This window comes from Tachyglossus aculeatus, chromosome 21, assembly GCF_015852505.1.
Source record: "Tachyglossus aculeatus isolate mTacAcu1 chromosome 21, mTacAcu1.pri, whole genome shotgun sequence".
NCBI lineage: Eukaryota > Metazoa > Chordata > Mammalia > Monotremata > Tachyglossidae > Tachyglossus > Tachyglossus aculeatus.
This window is the reverse complement of record NC_052086.1, coordinates 57,980,132-57,998,149: the sequence shown is the minus strand read 5'-3', so window position 1 is coordinate 57,998,149 and position 18,018 is coordinate 57,980,132. Positions and strand designations below refer to the sequence as shown.

Below are 18,018 nucleotides of genomic sequence, written 5' to 3'. Positions count from 1 at the left end.
TTTTATGAACAGGAACGCTTGAATGTAAAAATCGCTCCAGTCATCAAGATGTGATACTTGCAAGTACAGCATCATTTTTTTCCACCCTCTTTGAATGTTCAGTTCAGACACATCATCACAGAGAGAAGGGAAAATTCTCACCCTCATAAACTAACTACAGCAACGCACGCGCACACACACACACACACACACACACACACACACATCCATACAAACATTTACTCCATTTGACCAAGGAGTCTTATGAAGGACAAGGAATTGGATTCTTCAGAGATTTGAGAAGGATCAGGGGAGAATGGGGTCAGAAAGACGAAGAGCTCAACTCTCTTCTGCTCTCAGTGGGACAGGAGGGGGAGAGATGACCATGGGAAATGGCCAGTATAAGGTGGGTTCCAATGTCTTAGTCTAATTTTTAAAACCCGTATAGCCTTCAGAATCCACTCCTTCTTTGGCATTGTTACTAATTAATTTTCTCCGTTGTTTCATCCACCTCCTTTGCCGACGGGGATATCAAAAACTGCCAGGTTGGATTGATCTCTGAAGTCCTCTCATTGTGAAGTGACTAGCAACAAGGAAGAGACAGTTCTCTGGCACCTTGGCCCCAAATCCACTACTAGGTGCCTAAACTCCATCCTGAGAGATCCAAGACACACCCATTTTACAGTTTAGGCACTGCCTCCACCCCAGCTCCTCCCAATAACAACACAGATTGGGCCTGGATGACTCAATCAGGATTCACCAAAAACTGAATGGAACTTCTCTCCCACTCTTCCTGTTTCACATTTCTAACCCAATCCTTCTAATTCCACTGTCTTCACCCCAACATTCACCTGTCTATGGGCTGGGAAATATCAGGCAACCCAAGACAGCCGTTCCCCACTGGAGTTCTTTCTAACAAACAAGCGAAGGAAAGGAGTAGCTCCTCAGAACCACCCCAACACGCTAAGGGCTGGGAAGGGGAGTTGGCAGGAGAAATGGAGGGGAAGAGCTGTCGACAGCCAACAAGAGCAATCAGGTAGGGGCAGGTCGCTGAGAAAAACTACAATTTCCCATGAACGGAGGCCACTGAGTTGAGCTGCAGGGACGGCAAGGGGAATGGTCCCAAGGAAACAAAGCTGAGTCTCTTCCTTCCACAAAGGACAAGCGAGGAGAAGAGAAGTTTGTTCCCAGCCATAGAGGGAAACAGTTTGCCAGAAATAATCTCAAATTTGTAAAGGACTTGGATTAAAATGCAACACTTCCTCACAAAGGTGATTTCTGCCACTTGATGCTGAAGCTCTAATTGAAGTACAGATCCATCCACCTACCTGTTGTTTAATCTCAATTATCAGCCTGGAAATCATCCCATCACTCTTCCTTTCTCACCTAATCACCCTTCCCTGAAGGCAACACTCACCCCCTACTGGGAGAGCTGCATTTACAGGCAGCCCGAGCCTCGGCTACCCGGCGGCCTGGGCACCAACAGCTGACCGTGTGGCCACCCGACCAATGACAGATGCTACTGCTCTGGCCCAGTGAGAATGAACCCGCTCTACCATGTCCACACCACCTCTGGGACAATGACCTTTGCTTAACACAGGCCCACTCGGCCACAACGCCACATCGACATTCCCTGAAACCACACTCCTCCCATCAGTATGCCGCTGTGAAGCCCCCCTGCCATTCCCCACTGCCCCAGGTGCCGGCCTTACTTTCCACTCTTGCTGTCACTCTTCCCTTTCTGCAGAGGGGGCGACAGAGCACTTGATCCATGCCTCCGTTTCCGGGGCCTTCCAGGGCCTCTTCTCGCCAAGCTTCTACTTTTCTCTTCACGTTTTTCCCTTTAAAAGAACCATACGCTTGACTGTTAACCAGAGAAGGCACAACACATTCATACACACATACACACTCACGCTAACACTCACTCACACACACGCACGCACACACTTCCCTGAACTGCCTGCTGCCACAAAACCACTACGCAGAGCTAAAGGAACCAGAGAGAGAAATGGTTTTCTCAAGGAGAGACCGGGACCGCTAGCTTCAAAATGCTTCTAGTTGATCTCAGATGTTTTTCTAAGCTCTTCGTTGCTCCCAGAAGTATTCTCTGACCTGAATGGGGCCTGGGTATGAGGGGCAGTTGGAGAAGCCCCTGCCATGGGGGGGAAGATAGGCAACTTACTCAGAGTCTCGTCGCCTTTGCAACTTCACTAGCTCCCGCTGCTTCTCCTTGTACCGCCGCTGCAGCTCAGCCAGCTTCATCCGGTAGTCCAGCTCCATTGCATCCATGTTCTCGATAGCCGACTTGATGGAGTACATCTTGAGGGAAGTAACGAGACGATTGGAAGGTGAGATGCTGCCTATTCCGCCACCAGGACCACAAACAACCAGAGAAAGACTTTTCTCTGAGGGAACAGAGCTTGTTTGGCCAACTTGAAAGAGTACCTTCAGCAGAAATCTAGCCTATGGAGCTCAGTAGGTGGAAGCTCACACCTTGGACAAATGGGGGTTAAATCTCCATCTAATGAGAGACTAACAGGAGGGGCCCTTGAGACAGCCTTGCTCTATGGGGAAGGGGGCTATTAGCTGGGCTTCTATGAAGAACAGAAGGGAGAATGCCTCACTGGTTCATCCTTTTTTTGCATCCAGCTGTACTTCTTGTTGGGGTTCAGCTCACGGGGCAGCCGGATGGTCTTCAGAGGGTCCATGAAGGGGTTGGACAGCACCTCCATCAGCATGTGGGTGCTGGCAGCCAGCAAGCTCTCCATGGTGGGTCGGACAGGGCAACTCTCTGGGTCTGCTTAGAAGAAAACTGGAGATGTAGCCTGTGTCCAGACTCAGGCAGTACCTCGGGTCTCAGCCAAGTTTTCCTCCCCTCAACCACCTAAGAAGGATTAACCAAGCATCCTTGCTCTCCTCCCTGAACCCATTGCCCCTTCCATGAATTACAGAAACCTGACAGGTGTTTGGAGATTTTCATATTCTCTATAGGTGTTTGGAGAATGAAGGATTCCCTCCCTGGAGGCCTCTTGACTATGCACAAGACTCAGAGATTCACAAACAGGATTCTGTGAAGTCAGATCCCTGGGCAAAGGACTGTTTATCTTAAATACCTAAAGGTGCCCAAAGGGGAAGAACCTGAAGTTTTTTAATGACTGGATCTTCAGGTTCTGGGCTTGTCCAAAAAATAAGGACAGACCCCACAGGCCCAAGAAGAGTGGTTACTGCTATGTCAGTTTCAACAGGACAGTGTAGGCTGATAGCAGCAAACCTGGGGAATCAGGTATTCATGGAAGTTGAGGACAGTATTTCCCAGAGGGAAACTTTAGGAGAAGGGAACATTGGCAGGAAGGATAGAAACAAGGCTTTGGCAGGGATCGGGAGGAGAGAGTAGCTAGATAGGAGAAGAAAGAAGTGATTTTGAATGGGAAAGGAGGAATGCAGGGACTTGGTGGGGGTGGGTCTTTTAGTAGTGTGAAGGCAAGGAACATGGCCTTTAGGGCTTAAGGAGCAGTCATTTATGTATAAAGCTAGAAAATGGGTTTGCCCCCTTGAGTCAAGGTGCCCAAGGTGGGAACCACTAATAATAACAATAATAATAATAATAATAATAATAATAATAGCATTTATTAAGCGCTTACTATGTGCAAAGCACTGTTCTAAGCACTGGGGAGGTTACAAGGTAATCAGGTTGTCCCATGGGGGGCTCACAGTCTTAATCCCCATTTTCCAGATGAGGTAACTGAGGCACAGAGAAGTGAAGTGACTTGCCCAAAGTCACACGGCTGACAATTGGCGGAGCTGGGATTTGAACCCATGACCTCTGACTCCAAAGCCCGGGCTCTTTCCACTGAGCCACACCGCTTCTCTTCACCAATCCCTTAAGTGTTACCAAGGTTAGTGGCCAGAGGGATCAGACCATCTACTTTAGCAGCCTAGAAGGCCCTTAAGATTTGAAACTTACAGAGGAAAAAAAAGACATCCCTCCAACTCACTTTCTACTTCCTGTTTCCTCTTTTCTAGTTCCAGCTCAGCAATCTCACTCAGCAGGGTGATCCCCTGCAGGAAGCTCTGCTCCAAGGACAGGCTGTGGGCCACTTCCAGGTTCGCCAGAGCCTGTGTGACGCTGCTGGACGTCAGCAAGGAGTATGCCTGAGGCAGCTCCGTGGCAGCCACCAAGGCGTTCATGCCAGCCAGAGGGTCGTCGGGCTTGATATCGAGCGAGGGAAGCTGGCTGGGTATCACTTCCTCTGGATAAGGGGGACTTGTTGGCACTTGCACTGCCTCCTCTGAGGCCAGGCTGAAGAGTTCCCTCCCCACTTCTCTGTCCTGTGGCTCTACCCCAAGGGGAGGTCCACTTGGTTCAACCTCAAGTCCCTCCTTGGGGGCAGCCTCCCCCAATTCCTCTTCCTCCTCCTCTTCTTCCTCCTGTGTCCCTCTGTCATTGTAGTCCATGCGAAGAGAGCAGCTCTCAGTCCTAGTCATCACTTCGTTTTGGGCTTGGGCTTCCCCTTCAGCTTGGCCAACCTGATATTCCACCGGACAATCCTGGAGCTCTTCCAGCTCCTGCTCCACAGTGCTCAGCTTTTCCCCTGGATGCAGCAAGTGGTCACAGTTGTCCAGGCTCTGGGCCGACCCAGAGGCAGGAGCAGGAAGCGTCAGAGGCTCTAGGTTTGGCTCAGACGTTTCCTCCCGAGTCTCTTCCATCTCTTCCACCTCGGCCTTCACCCTCTCCTCCAAGGGCTCCTCTTCATCCTGGGAGGACTGGAGAGGCTCCACTATTTTGGATGGGGGCAGGTGTATGGGCTTGACTTCTGGAGTGAGTGCCATGTGATTGGGTTCCTCTGCGGGCAGCGGGACGTCGGGGGCCAAGCCATCTGCATCGGAAGCTGCTGTGGGCTGGAGTAGGTACGGATAATGTCTCCCAAAAGAGGCAGGAAGGGACTGGAATGGATATCTTGGCGGAATCTCTGCCGAAAACATAGGGAAGACGATTAGGTTCAGGGATGGAACACCAGCAGTCTGTCCTCCTGGAACTTCCATTTTAAAATGGTGACAGGAGATTGACAGTGTGTTGGGTGTATATTCTGTTTGGGGCCTAGGACAAGGTTAGTGTTCAATGGGACCATGAAACTGAAACAAAGAATTACCCATGTTTTCAAAGAAATGACCAGGATGCTTTCCTTTCACCATCATCATCATCATCATTGTACTTATTGAGCACTTTACCATGTGCAGAGCACTATACTAAGTGCTGGGGAGACACAGAGTTGGTAGACACATTTCCTGTTTCCTGTTTGAGCTTACGGTCTAGAGACTGTGCTAAACTTAGCTCAAGCTAAGGCTCAAGCTATAGTTGTATGCTCAAGCTAAGGCTAGGAGATCCAAGGCATCAATAGACCCAACCCATTCTCAGATTGATAGGGATTCAGTCTCCACTGTCCAAGCTCAGCTGGTGGTTTTACTCAGACAGGAAGTGACTGACTTGTGGTGAGTTAGAGGCAAGGAATGCTGATCTACATTCTGGCCTTGTCTAAGTGCTTCCCTGGAAGGAAGAAGTGGGATAGAGTTTTTTTTGTTTTGTTTTCTATTGGGGAGCTGTGGAGTCTGGGCCATTCATAATGGTGGACTTTTCTATAAGAAGGACTGAACTCAAATTCATGCAGGACACCCGCTTCAGAGGTAAAGGGGCAATGCAAGTCATAATCTAAGCTACAGCCCCACGGCTGTCTCACCTGCTACCCTGGCTGGGACTCTCTTACCTGGATACAAGGCTTGGAATGGGCTGGAGGCCTCTTTTTCCAATTCCAAATCTTTCTTCTCCACATTCTCAGGAAGCTCTTCTTTGGGGGGGATGGCAGGGGCCGGGGGTGGAGAGGCAGGCGGAGGGCTAGAAGGATGTGAGCTAGGGGTGGCAGGATAAGAGTAAGCTGGTGGCTTTGGTGCCCCTTCCGTCTTCTGGATCACCTTGGTTTTGAGCACCGTCACGGGCGAGGCCCGGGGGGATAAAGGAGGGGGACTCAAGGCCTTGCTGTAAGATGCAGAGGCACTGGGGGAAAGGATCGGGGGTTTGCGATGGAGCAGGCCTGATGCAGAGGAGGAGAGACCCTGTTTGCTGCCCTCCAGGCTGCGTTTGGAGACCTTCTCTTCCATCTCAGCCCGCTGTTCATTGACTTTTAACCTTTCCTGTTACAGAGAAACATAAAATGGAGTCAACATTTCCAAGACCAGGATCAATCAATCATATTTATTGAGCGCTTATTGCTTGCAGAGCACTGTACTAACCACTTGGGAGAGTATGACATAGAATTGGTAGACATGTTCCTTGCTCACAACAAGGGGAGACAGACATTAATATAAATAAATTATGTATACATATAAAAGTCCTGTGGGGCTGAGGGATGAATATAGGGTACAAAGCCAAGTGCAAGGCTGTCACAGAAGGGAGTGGGAGAAGAGGAAATGAGGGTTTAGTCTGGGAAGATCTCTTGGAGGATATGTGCTTTTAATAAAGTTTGGGTCATGAAACAGGATCATCTCCACATAGCAATTTGACTCCCAAGGAGTCAATGACGGTGGAAAAACAGGACCTGTACCTGAAGCTGCTCCTCAGAGGGGAAGATAGTAGAGTTCAGCCACTTCTTCCTTCCCCCTCTCCACCCCATCCAACGGAATCAAAATGTTTGCCATTTCTATCAAATGCCAGGCACACCTGCAGTCACAATGCCCACTCTGGGCAATATCTATTCATCTTAACCACTCTGGAATGTGTGATGGGGAGGAGGGAGAGGCAAGGCAGGGAAATGGAGAGTGGAAAGGATGGTATCTTTCTTCCATCCTGCTCCCTCACTGGAGCTTCTACTATTTCTGGAGTTGCTCCAACTTAGTGATGGGCTTCCTGGCTCCTTCCCTAGCTGAACACCACCACCTTGGCCAAAGCCAAGGATGACGGGGGGATGAACTCTGAGCCTTGGGTACTCAAGGGGAGCTGAGCTGCCAGTAGTGACAGCAGCATCAAATCCAGACTGAATAGGTGATTTCCTCTAAGGACTTAATGTCCTCAAAATCCTATAATGGAAGCTACTGTTGGAAGCAAGGAAAGAAAAGAGACAGCACTTGGGTTGGGATGAAGTGGGCAACTGCATGTCACTGAAATAGAGAGAGGGGTGGAAAATACTAATCACTTTTAAACAGGAGAGGTCACTGTTGACCTGTGTTTTTAGCTGCGGACAATGGAACGTGAGGCTCTAAAACAGGCAAAAGGTTTTACACACAATATCTTATACATATTCACACCTACAAATGTACTGACTAATTCAGATTTTTGAGAGGGGGAACCTATCTCAGAGAATGTGGTGCCTAATATAGCATACGGTTCAGTGCTTTCATTCATTCAATCATATTTATTGAGCACTTACTGTGTGCAGAGCACCATACTAAGTGCTTGCCACATATTGTTATTACTGCAGTTGTTAAGCACTTACTATGTGTCAAGCACTATTCTAAACGTTTGGTTAGATACAAGTTAATCAGTTCAGACACCATCCCTGTCCCACCTGGCGATCACAGTCTAAGTAGAAGGGTGAACAGGCATTGAATCCTTATTTTACAGTTGAGGAAACTGAGGCACAGAAGTTAACTGATTTGCCCAAGGTTGCACAGCAGGTAAGTGGCAGAGCTTGGATTAGAACCCAGTTTCTCTAACTCTCTAGCCCATGCTCTTTCCATTAGGTCAGGCTACTCCTGTATACCATTACTAGTAGTAGTAGTAGTAATAATAGCAGTAATAGCTCCTTGTGAGCAGAAAACATGTCTACCAACTCTACTGTATTGTTCTCTCCCAAGCATCTAGCACAGTTCTTGGCATGCAGTAAGCACTTAATAAACACCACTGATTGATTAATAGCAGTTGTAGTAGTAAGGGTTTTGCTTAAGAGTCAGAAACAGCTCAGTGGCTTAGGCTTGATTCATTCAGAGAACAGGGTGCCAAGCAGGCTGAAGTAATCTACATCCCCAAAGAATGGACAACCACCAATCCTGGATGGATTAGGCAGTCAACCTGCCTGAAGGCAGGGAGTTGAATCAGATGATCTCCAGAGGACCTTTTCAGTTCTGGGATTTTCTGCTCTGGCCCCCACACAGATGCACTTGTGGTTCTTTTGCTTTGGGGTGGGAAAAGCCTCTCTGGGGTCCAAACCTGACTCACCACCAGCTGCGCGCTCCTCTGCAGCTCCATGGCGTGCGCCGCTTGCTGCTGCAAGATGTACAACTCATGTTGCCGAAGCAACTGCTGGTGAGACAACAGCTGGAGCTGGTGAGCGTGCTGGAGGGAGCTGCGAGTCGGGGGATACATCGCGGGCCAGAGCGGGGGAGCCCGCTCCATCAACTCCGCTGAGGATGGCAAAAAAAACACACAACTAAAAAAGACTCAATAAAATGACAAGGGCCAGTGCCACCCTCACCATCGGCCTGGGCTGGGCCCCCAGGGTGGAGAAAGCAGTAGAAGGAGATTCTGTCCCTCCCCACAGAGATTTTGGTTGAGAAGGAGCCCAGGAAAACCCACCAGATCCAACCCCCTGAGCAGGAATCCCTTCCCCCCGCTTCCCATCTCATCCCGCCACCTCAAGTTTTTCTCTCTCCCTAAGTCCTGCCAGATCCACTCTATTTCTCCCCAGGGGCTGGAGATGGAGGTAGGTTCCCACCAGCTCAGGATTTGGGTTCTGACATTCTAGTACAGTGTGGAAGCTTGTGTTCAGGAGGCTTGTGTTCAGAGGTAGGTAAAGGCCTCTTCTCTTTCCCAGTGCTCAGCAGGAGGGTGAGAGTAAGGGGGAGCGGTGGGGGCCTCCAGGCTCTGCTTCCCAAGTGGTTACTTACCAAAGTGGGGCAAGTGTTCACTAGGGATCACAACCAGCTGCCCGGACTGAGGGTCTCTGGCAAATTGGTAGGCTGAAGGAAGCGAACTCCCCATGCCAGGGGCGAAACCCGGTGTCATTCCTTGGTGTAAGGAGGGGTGGCCCAAGCCTGCAAGGAGAGACACCAAGACATGGGTGAGTCCGACCAAGGGCACAGCCCAAGGGTCCAGGAGTCTGCTGAAAAGGACAGGAGCCTCACTGGCTCTATGCAGGGTCATAAGACAGTGAGAATGGGAGCTGTAGGGAAGGGATTCAGCCTACTTGCTCCAGCCTTCCTGTTGGGTTCAGATGGGTCTTCTTGCCAGTAAGTTCAAAACTACTTCTCAGGCACAGGTAGCCAAATAAACTTTTTTGAATATCTTCCAATGATCCTGGACTCAACGGTGAGTAGGTGAGTAGCTTTTTGAAAAGTCAATTCCGTGAACTCTCTCCACACACCACCACCCTCACACTTCACACCCCGCTCACCCGCTTTATCTCCCAGAACTCACCGTAGGGATGGCCAGCTAACCACATCGAAGGGCTACCGGTCCTGGGGAGCCAAGGGTGGGTGGCCAGGTGTGAGGCTGGGTCAGCAGACCAGCGCCCTGAGCTGGTCAGGGAGGGGCCACCGGTCACCATGAGGTTGGGGTTGAGACCATTCGTGGCACAGCCAGCAGGGTGGATCCGGGCCAGGTCGGCCAGTTCTTTGCTTTCTCTGGTGGGAGAGGCAAGGGAAAAGAAAAGGAGAACAAAGGAAGCTGAGGGGTTAGTACTAGCCTCTCTGCTCCAAACCCCACCCAAAACCATCAGGACCCAGCAGGATGTACCACTGCGGACTTGGCAAACTCACCCAACCTGGAAAGCCCAGGAGAGGTCAGTCCACTAACACAAGAAGTCCTAGGGACCAAGCAAGGTGGAAAGAGGAGATCTCAGCCAGCTCCAGGAATTGTCCTAACAAAGAACTACCTAGAGAGCTAAGCTGCTCAGGCAAGTGGGAATGATGAGAGGTTGGGAAGGAGCCTGGGGAATATAGGAGAAAGACAGAGAAAGCTGGGACTTCTGGAATTCTGGAGACTCAGTCTTGGGGGTCAGAGATAAAATATGGGCCGGGGGGTTGGACTTTGTGGGACTTGAGATATCTTGTCTGAAGCCTATCCCACTGGAGCCCCAAACATATTAGGAGTTTAGAGCTTCTATTCCTCATTCCTCCCCTCTCAGAATCGCACCTGGAGAGTTTCCAGTACTCTACCAGTCTCGCCTTCAGGAGGGAGAGTCAAGCAGAGGCACACCTATTCCATTCCTAGCTTGGGCAGTGGCTAGCAAGTAGAAGGCAATCCGCTACGAGTCAAAACTCACCTGTGCTGGGCAGCAGCGGCATGGGCGAGAATAGAGTGCAGAGACTCAAGTTTACTGTGCAGAAGAAGGCAATGGTAAGCCACTTCCGTATTTTTACCAAGAAAACTCTATGGATACACTACCAGCACGATTGCAGATGGAGGTGAGCATTCTGGGAGAGATGTATCTAGGGAGTCGCTATGGGTCAGAGATGACTCAACAGCATAAGACAAGATAATTCCTCATCCCTACTTCCCAAACCCTCCCGCAGAGGTCCATCTTTAATTAGAAGGGCCCCTGGTTTCTTGGTCCCTACTCCCATCTAGAAATCAGCAAGATCTGAGACCCTAACCCTCCCCTCAACAGGTCGGCAGAGAGCAGACATTACATGTCCAGATCATCTCGGGAGCAATGGGATAAAACCCTGGCTTCATCCCAGATGAGGCACCAGTCAGCTTGAGTGAAAAGGGACCCCTTCTGTGGCCCCAGCAAGCGAGCCTGGTAGCCACCTCCACCACTCACCTGAGCAGCTTCTCCTGGTCCCGTTCCAAGCGTCCGCCCAGGAGGCGTTCTTCTCTGTGGCGGCTGTGGTCTTCTGCACAGTCCTCATCTGAGCGACCACAGTGTCCTAAACAATGGACAGGGGTTAGACTGGGGGTTGATCAGGCTCATCTCCCCTGTTCCGGAACCATGGGCTGGAGGTAGCACTTTCCCCCTCCAATCTAAGGCTAGGGACCCCCGTTGGAGTCCCCAGGGGAGGTGGTCAGCACTGGTGGACACACATTTTCCCACTTTGTGGACAGTGATGGTCTCAATTAACAGCCTGCATCTGCCTAGATCCAGCTGGGGCTTATATGATACCATCTCTTCCCCCAGTCCTCCACAACCTTCCTCAACAAAGCTATAATTTATTTATATTATTGCCAGTAGAATATAAGCTCATTGTGGGCAGGGAATGTGTCTGTTTATTATTGTTATATTGTACTCTCCCAAGAGCTTAGTACAGTGCTCTGCACACAGTAAACACTCAATAAATGTGATTGACTGGGGAGAGACAATCTCTCTCTATGACAACCTCATAAGAAAGAGCACTTTCTCCCCATCAGCACTCCTCTCCCTTCTCAATCAATCAATCGATGGTATTTATTGAGCGCTTACTCAGGGCTGAGCACTGGACTATGTGCTTGGGATAGTACAATATAATAGAGCAGGTAGACATGGTCCCAGCCCTCAAGAAGCTTGCAATCTAACTGAAAATAAATTACAGTGCACAGTAATGGGCACAAAGGTGCTGTGGGAATGGGGGATGGGGCAAGCCCTTCTCACCCTCCAGCCTGCTTTGCCTTTTACCTCTGGACTTATCTGCTCCTGAGCAGCGAGCTGTTAACCCATCCCTGCTCTCAAGCAGCAAACCGTTGACCATCCCTGCTCCCGAGCAGCAACCCACTGACCTCTCTTCTCCACTTACTCCACCAGAAGTGGGAACAGGTGACCACTAAACAGTTTGACACAATCGGGCTTCGCAACTCTAGGCTAAAGGGGAATTCAGTTCATTCATGGGGTTTATCCACCTGACCTCTGGCCTGCATAGTCCAAATATTCCCCAGAAGTGATGGTGCCACACTGTGGATGCCCCTGCAGGACTACTTACAGCTTTCCTCAAGAGTCCCACGTCAAAGTTTCAGGGTGACCCCAGGCAAGAGGCCAACCAGGCATTGCCATAATTTGGCATCTTGCAGGTCAGGGTGCTTAAAGAATTCTATGGACAAATCTCCCAAATCCTCCTCTTCAAACCCACCCACTTCTCAGGTGTGGAAACTGAGGCCCAGAGAAAGTAGGAGACTTGAGGCCACAGACCCAGATGGCAGTTCTGCTCACAACAGAACCCAGTCTTTCCGCTCCCTGACTTTTCCCCTCCTTATCATTCCCTCCCATCCTGAGTACTGGCCTCGGCAGAGAGCGGGCCTTCCCTTGGATTTTCTTGAAACATCCAGGACCCATCACCAACACAGTAGGGAAAGTGACGGGTATGTGTATACCCCGTTCTTCCAATGGCCCAGGACCCTAAAGCAAACAACGTAGACTGCTTCTTTTAAAAGGAGAAATATGTTCATTGTCTCCAGGCTCCATATGCTTTCATTTACATCTGGTTAATTACTTTTCTTGTCGCTCATTTCCCTGGGATTGCTTTCTGGGGGCTGACCTGGTGAGCACCATGTCTGTTAAGCTGATGATGAGGGGAGGGGGATTTCTGCTTCCCCTTGGAGTTTCCGAGTCGGTCACTCTGCATTTTGCCTGACGGGCAGCTCGTAGTGGGTGTCTCTTCAGTTCCGCCAAAGTCTGGATGCCTTCCCTGGCAGAAATTCTACCCATCCTGCCCACCCTTTGCATGTCTGTGGTTCTTGCACTACACTGTCCAACAAAATCCTTCCTAAATACCACTAATTGATTTATAAAAATACACCACTACCGCGAGGCTTCATGCAATTTCAAAATATTCCATCTTGAAACCAGGCACAGCATAGGGTGCCTGACTTCCTTTAATTCAACTAGCTGTCGAGCACCAGAGCCTGGTCAATCAATGGTACTTATTAATATTAAAAATAATAACGTTGGTATTTGTTAAGCACTTACTATGTGTCAAGCACTGTTTTAAATGCTGGGGTGGATTCACGCTAATCAAGTTGACCAGAGTCCCTGTACCACATAGTGTTCACAGTCTTAATCCCTTTTTTACAGATGAGATAACTGAGGCACAGAGAAGTGAAGTGATTTGCCAAAGGTCACACAGAAGACAAGTGTTGGAATTGGGATTAGAACCCAGGTCCTTCTGATTCCCAGGGCTGTGCTCTATTCAGCAAGCCATGCTGCTTCTCTTAAGCACTTACTATGTGCAGAGCACTGTACTAAACACTTAGGAGAGTAACAATAAAGTAACACGATCTATTCAGGCAGAATTGGAGCAATCCCTCCTCCACTCCATGGACTCTTGGCAAGCTTGGGCTGTCATTCTACCAGCAGAAATACCAGATCCCAGAGCAGTAACCTGGGGAGACCAGAAGACTCCATCAGGTCATGACACTTTGCCTCCTAGTGTCCTTTGGTACCAATGCCTTGCCATTGTCAAGAAAGCGTACTAAGCCGGGCAGATGCCCGACAGCAGTATCGCTTCTGACTTTTGGTTCTTACAATATTCACCCCATTCTATTGTAAGTTCCTTGAGGGCAGAAACCATTTCTTTCACTTCTATTGTATATTCCTAAGAGTCTTGTACAGTGATCTGCACCTAATCTCTTTTCCACAAATATTGATAATGATAGTGATATTGGCATTCTTCTTGGAGCTTTCTGTATGTGACTCCCCAGAGAGATGCGGGTCTCTGACTTTTAAAGATCTGCTTGTGCTGTGAACAGAACACTGAATAAGTCAGCAAAATCAGTCTTTTCTTGGCTCATTATGGGCAGGGAACATGTATACCAACTGTTACATTGTACTTTCCCAAATGCTTACTACAGTGCTCTGCAAACAGTCAGTGCTCAATAAATACCACTGGTGATGATGACCTGCAAGTAGTGAGTGCTTACTATGTGTCAAACACTGTTCTAAGCACTGGAGTAGGTACAAGTAGACTGTAAGCTCATTGTGGTCAGGGAATATGTCTGTTGTATTGTTAAATTGTACTTTCCCAAGCGCTTAGTACAGTGCTCTGCATACAGTAAGCACACAATAAATATAACTGACTACAAGTTAATCAAGATTAATTAAAATTCCCTGGGAAAGTGGCATGTTGATCTCTGTTTGGTCAGGCAGGAGGGTCCTACGTAGCCCCTCTGCTGGAGCTGGTTCTCTCTACTGTCTTTGTACATTGGGTTTTCCCCGTCATGGTGGACCTGAGCCAAAAGAGTTCCCGGTAGCTCTCCGCTGCCTCACCTGCCCAATCCTACCTTCCCTTTCTGGAATCCAGCATCCTGGGAGGGCCTAGCCAAACACCTCTGGCTGAAGCCATGGGGTGACTACAGCCAACAGATCTTTAGAGGCCTCCTCTCCCATCACCCCAGGATTACATTCTCACAGGAAAAGGGAGGCTCACCCCTCTCCCTCCACTAGAAGACCAAAGGGGCTGAGTCCAGCAAAACAAAAAACCATACTAATAGAAGAAAACTAACTAATCCTTCTGCACCCCCACAATCTGATGGCGCAGTTGCTCTGAGCAGTCCTTCACACCTCTTTTCCCCCACTCCCACCTTTCAGCAGAATCACTTAAACTAACCAGGCTGATGAGAATTTCTTCCCATTTTTAAACGCCCCAAAGGAGATTCCCTAACCTTCCTCAGTAGAGCCTATCACAGTGTTTGATAGTTCTCATGATCAGGAAATTCTAACTTGTCTCTATTGCAAATCCTTCAGAAACACAATCGGAAGCCATGAGGCCAGAGGGACAGAAGAGCTAACCAGGAGATTTGGAGACCCAGAACTGAGTTACCGGTCTAATATAGACTTATTTTTAGCTATGAAGGACATATCCTCCTCTGTAACGCTCATGGGAGTTAACTACTGAGGTTCTTTCTTTCACATCTCTCTCATTGTCCTGGCAAAACCATCCCCTATCCCCTAAAGCCAGTGGGCTTTAAAGAGGGCACAGAGAACTGCTTTTTGCAGCTCATCTTTGAAGGTTCAAGACGGACCTTTTTATCAAAATTTTCTTTACTTTGGACTTACAAAACCTCCATCGACGCTCTGAAGGAGCTGGATGAAGAATGGGGGAGAGAAGCAGTGTGGCCTAGTGGAAAGAGCATGGGCCCAATTTACTTGCTGTGTGAGCTTGTGCAAGTCATTTAACTTCTCTGTGCCTCAATTTCCTCATCTGTAAAATAGGGATTCAATATCTGTTCTCCTTTCCCCTTGGACTGTGAGGCCCATGAAGGGCAGGGACTACGTCAAACCTGATTATCTTGTCCCTACTATAGTGCTTGGTACATAGTGTTTAACAAATGCAAGAAGATCATCTTAGCAACAAGAAAAGATTATACATCAAACCTACCTAAGGAGAACCCATGGTAATAGCACTCTACTTCTGATTGATCTTTGCATTTTGAGAGCTGACTACCTCTACCAATAAGCACGTACCTCTGGCTCACAGGTTCTTCCCATCCAGCTTCTTCTATTCATTATTTAAAAACACACAAACACCCACCCACAAACAAACAGGAAGAGGTAACATCTCAAACGACTAGAATTCAGAAGGAAACATATCCCCGATTCGCTTTCCTAGCATTTCTCTGCCCATTTTCCTGCCAGCCTCCTCCCAACTTCCAAACTGCAAGGCTAATTTTGGTTCTTGATATTATTTCAGCTCCATAATTTATCATGGGTTTAATTTTAATGCACTATGCTGCTTACACAGTCCACCCCTCTGGCACCCCCTCCCCTACTCCTCCCCACGCCCATCTCCAACCCCCAAACCCTGTTTGCTCCCACCCCCAGATCTGGGATGGCTCATTTCGGTACAAACCAGTTATTGTCTCTCTCTGTGAATGACCATTTTGTCCATATATAACATGACGCAGGGAGTGCATACAAAATTCAATCAATTATGCACAGAGGAAAGGCTTAGGCCTGGTTTCCTTGGTAACCAAGGCCTAGTACTAAATACTTGCATTTTACTCGCCAAATACTACAGATTAGTCATCTAAAGCCTGCTTTCTCTCTCTTAAAAGGTCTAAACATTCAAGCACTCTCCACTCAGTGCAGGCAAGCTAATGTTATTACTAGACTCTCTTGGCACATGAGGGCAAAGAAGGGAGGGACAGAAAATAAAATGTTGGGGGTGGAGGGGGTCTTGTTTTCTGTCTCAAAGCCAATTCCATTGCTTAGCAACGGACCCAGAGGCCTGTTAGAATTCAACCCTTGTTTGCAGCTTTTAGTTCAGCTCAGTAAATTACATTTAATGCAGGCGGGGAGGGTCTGGATGACTGAATAGTGGTAACAAACAGCTCGCTGTGTTAGTGATGGGGCCCTGCTGTTGGTCACAGCCACAGGAAAGTGGAGATGGGAAAGAGGCAAAGGGAAAGGAATGGGGAGGGGTGGGGGGGGAGAGAGAGAGAGAAAGAGAGAGAGAGAGAGAAAACTGACTACCAGGACGAAAAAGATTTAAGAGAAAGACATGTGACGGCTAGTTTGATGGCTCTCCCCATGTCTCTCCTGAAAAGGAAGGTGAGGGGAGAAGGAAAAGACAAGAGTCCCCAATGAATATATTTGTCTTCCTCTGATCCCTCAGTGCTACCAATCAATTTAGTCTCAGCCATTAGAAGCACGTCTGGCCTGGAAAGTGACAGATGAAAGGCAGGTCATGTGACCTAAGGGCAGCTGCACCAATCGGAATGATGCATTCATGGTGGCGCGGTCCCCCAGAGCCAGCTTTCCAGGAACGCTTGGGTCCCACCCGTGATGGACAGGAACTCTGTATCGGCAGCCTCCAATCAAGCCAGGAGGGATATACCCGTTGGCCTGGAGTCTTTTCATCTCTGTCATTAGCCCACAGACTAATCCCCTGATAACAGATTCAATTCTTTTGCCTCTTTCCTGACTGCATTTTGGGTCCCTCTTACTCTTCTCTGATCAGTGCTTCAGAAGCAGCAGGGAAACTCTTGGTCAATACCACCTTGTGAGCTGTGCCCTTGGGGTGAGGGGCAGAGAAAGGTCTATGGGTTATGGGGTGGATGGAAATCTGAGAAACTTCCTCATCAACAGATCTTTATAATGGGTGGGGTGACTCAAGACCAGTGCTTAGAGCTAGGTTGATATTACCCCTTCTGCCCCTCTATTCTTTCTCCCTACCTTGTACCTATCCTCTGCTTCTTTATAACCTTCTCTCTCTCACCATCCATTGGCTCAGCTTTCTTAAATAACATTTGGTTACAGTTTCCCCATTCTCCAGATGGTTCTAGAAAAGAGCCATAAGCCTCTTCCCTGGATTTCAGGAACCCAAGCTAAGATTAATAAATAAATATATAAATCCTCATGACAAAGAGCCTGGGGGGTCAGGGGGCAACACTGCATCTGTTCCTGGAGGTGAGGGTGGCTTATGAGGGGGGCAATGTCTCCAATATGAAACTTCTGCAGAATTTTCAGAGCTCAGTACTGGACCAAGAAGCGTGCTGCCAGGTGGATATTAGGAGCCAGGAGTGTGGGAGAGATTATTCCTGCTGCACCTGGAGCTAAAATGAAGGGCAAAGTAGGGGCTTCCTAGGGGTAGAGCATAAAAATGAGGAATGGAGACTGGGGTCCAGGATGCCACTAAGAGAACATCAGGGTTGTTCCCAGATGGAATGCAGGGTCAACTTCAGAAATTCTTGGACACTAATGCCTCTTGATTTGGAAAGGGGCAGAATGAACCTTTCTATCAAGTAATCAAATGTATTATGTGCCTACTATGCACAGAGCACCAAGTGCTAGGGAGAGAACAATATAACGGAGTTGATAAGACACGTTCCCTGCCCCCTATGCCTTGAATGTTTTCCTTTGGGTCTGAATTAGGCCAGCACCAATACCAATTTCTTCCTTCACAATCTTCTTTATTCCCTCACACCTCCCTGGCTCACCCCCTCGATCTATATCTTACTTCACCCAAATCCCTCCTTGGTATCTAAGACCTCCTCTTCAATCAATCAGTGGTACTTACTGAGTGCTTACTGTGGGCAGAGTAGTATACTGAGTGCTTGGGAAAGTACAATAACGTAGGGTTGGTAGACACACTCTTTGCCCACGAGAAACTTACAGTCTACAGGAAGAGCACCTTCAAAGCTTCTTT

At 48.6% G+C, this 18,018-nt stretch overlaps 1 protein-coding gene and 1 non-coding gene across 6 annotated transcripts in view; one reads left to right on the top strand and one right to left on the bottom strand.

The window, feature by feature from the left end:
- TNRC18 (trinucleotide repeat containing 18) overlaps window positions 1-18,018 on the bottom strand; it is a 111,518-nt gene that overhangs the window by 37,679 nt on the left and 55,821 nt on the right. For 4 of the 5 annotated variants that reach the window (XM_038763917.1, XM_038763918.1, XM_038763920.1 and 1 more), the window contains 9 exons: window positions 10,731-10,836; window positions 9,383-9,588; window positions 8,854-9,000; window positions 8,186-8,370; window positions 5,742-6,165; window positions 3,975-4,949; window positions 2,604-2,776; window positions 2,162-2,298; window positions 1,692-1,820 (listed from right to left, as the gene is read on the bottom strand). In XM_038763917.1, the coding sequence (XP_038619845.1) occupies window positions 1,692-1,820; window positions 2,162-2,298; window positions 2,604-2,776; window positions 3,975-4,949; window positions 5,742-6,165; window positions 8,186-8,370; window positions 8,854-9,000; window positions 9,383-9,588; window positions 10,731-10,836 (2,482 nt within the window). The remainder of the gene's footprint in view (window positions 1-1,691; window positions 1,821-2,161; window positions 2,299-2,603; window positions 2,777-3,974; window positions 4,950-5,741; window positions 6,166-8,185; window positions 8,371-8,853; window positions 9,001-9,382; window positions 9,589-10,730; window positions 10,837-18,018) is intronic. The other variant, XM_038763919.1, reaches the window with a different exon arrangement.
- LOC119943134 lies at window positions 10,082-10,219 on the top strand. Its single transcript, XR_005455612.1, has one exon. It is a non-coding gene; the product is annotated as a small nucleolar RNA SNORA7 (small nucleolar RNA).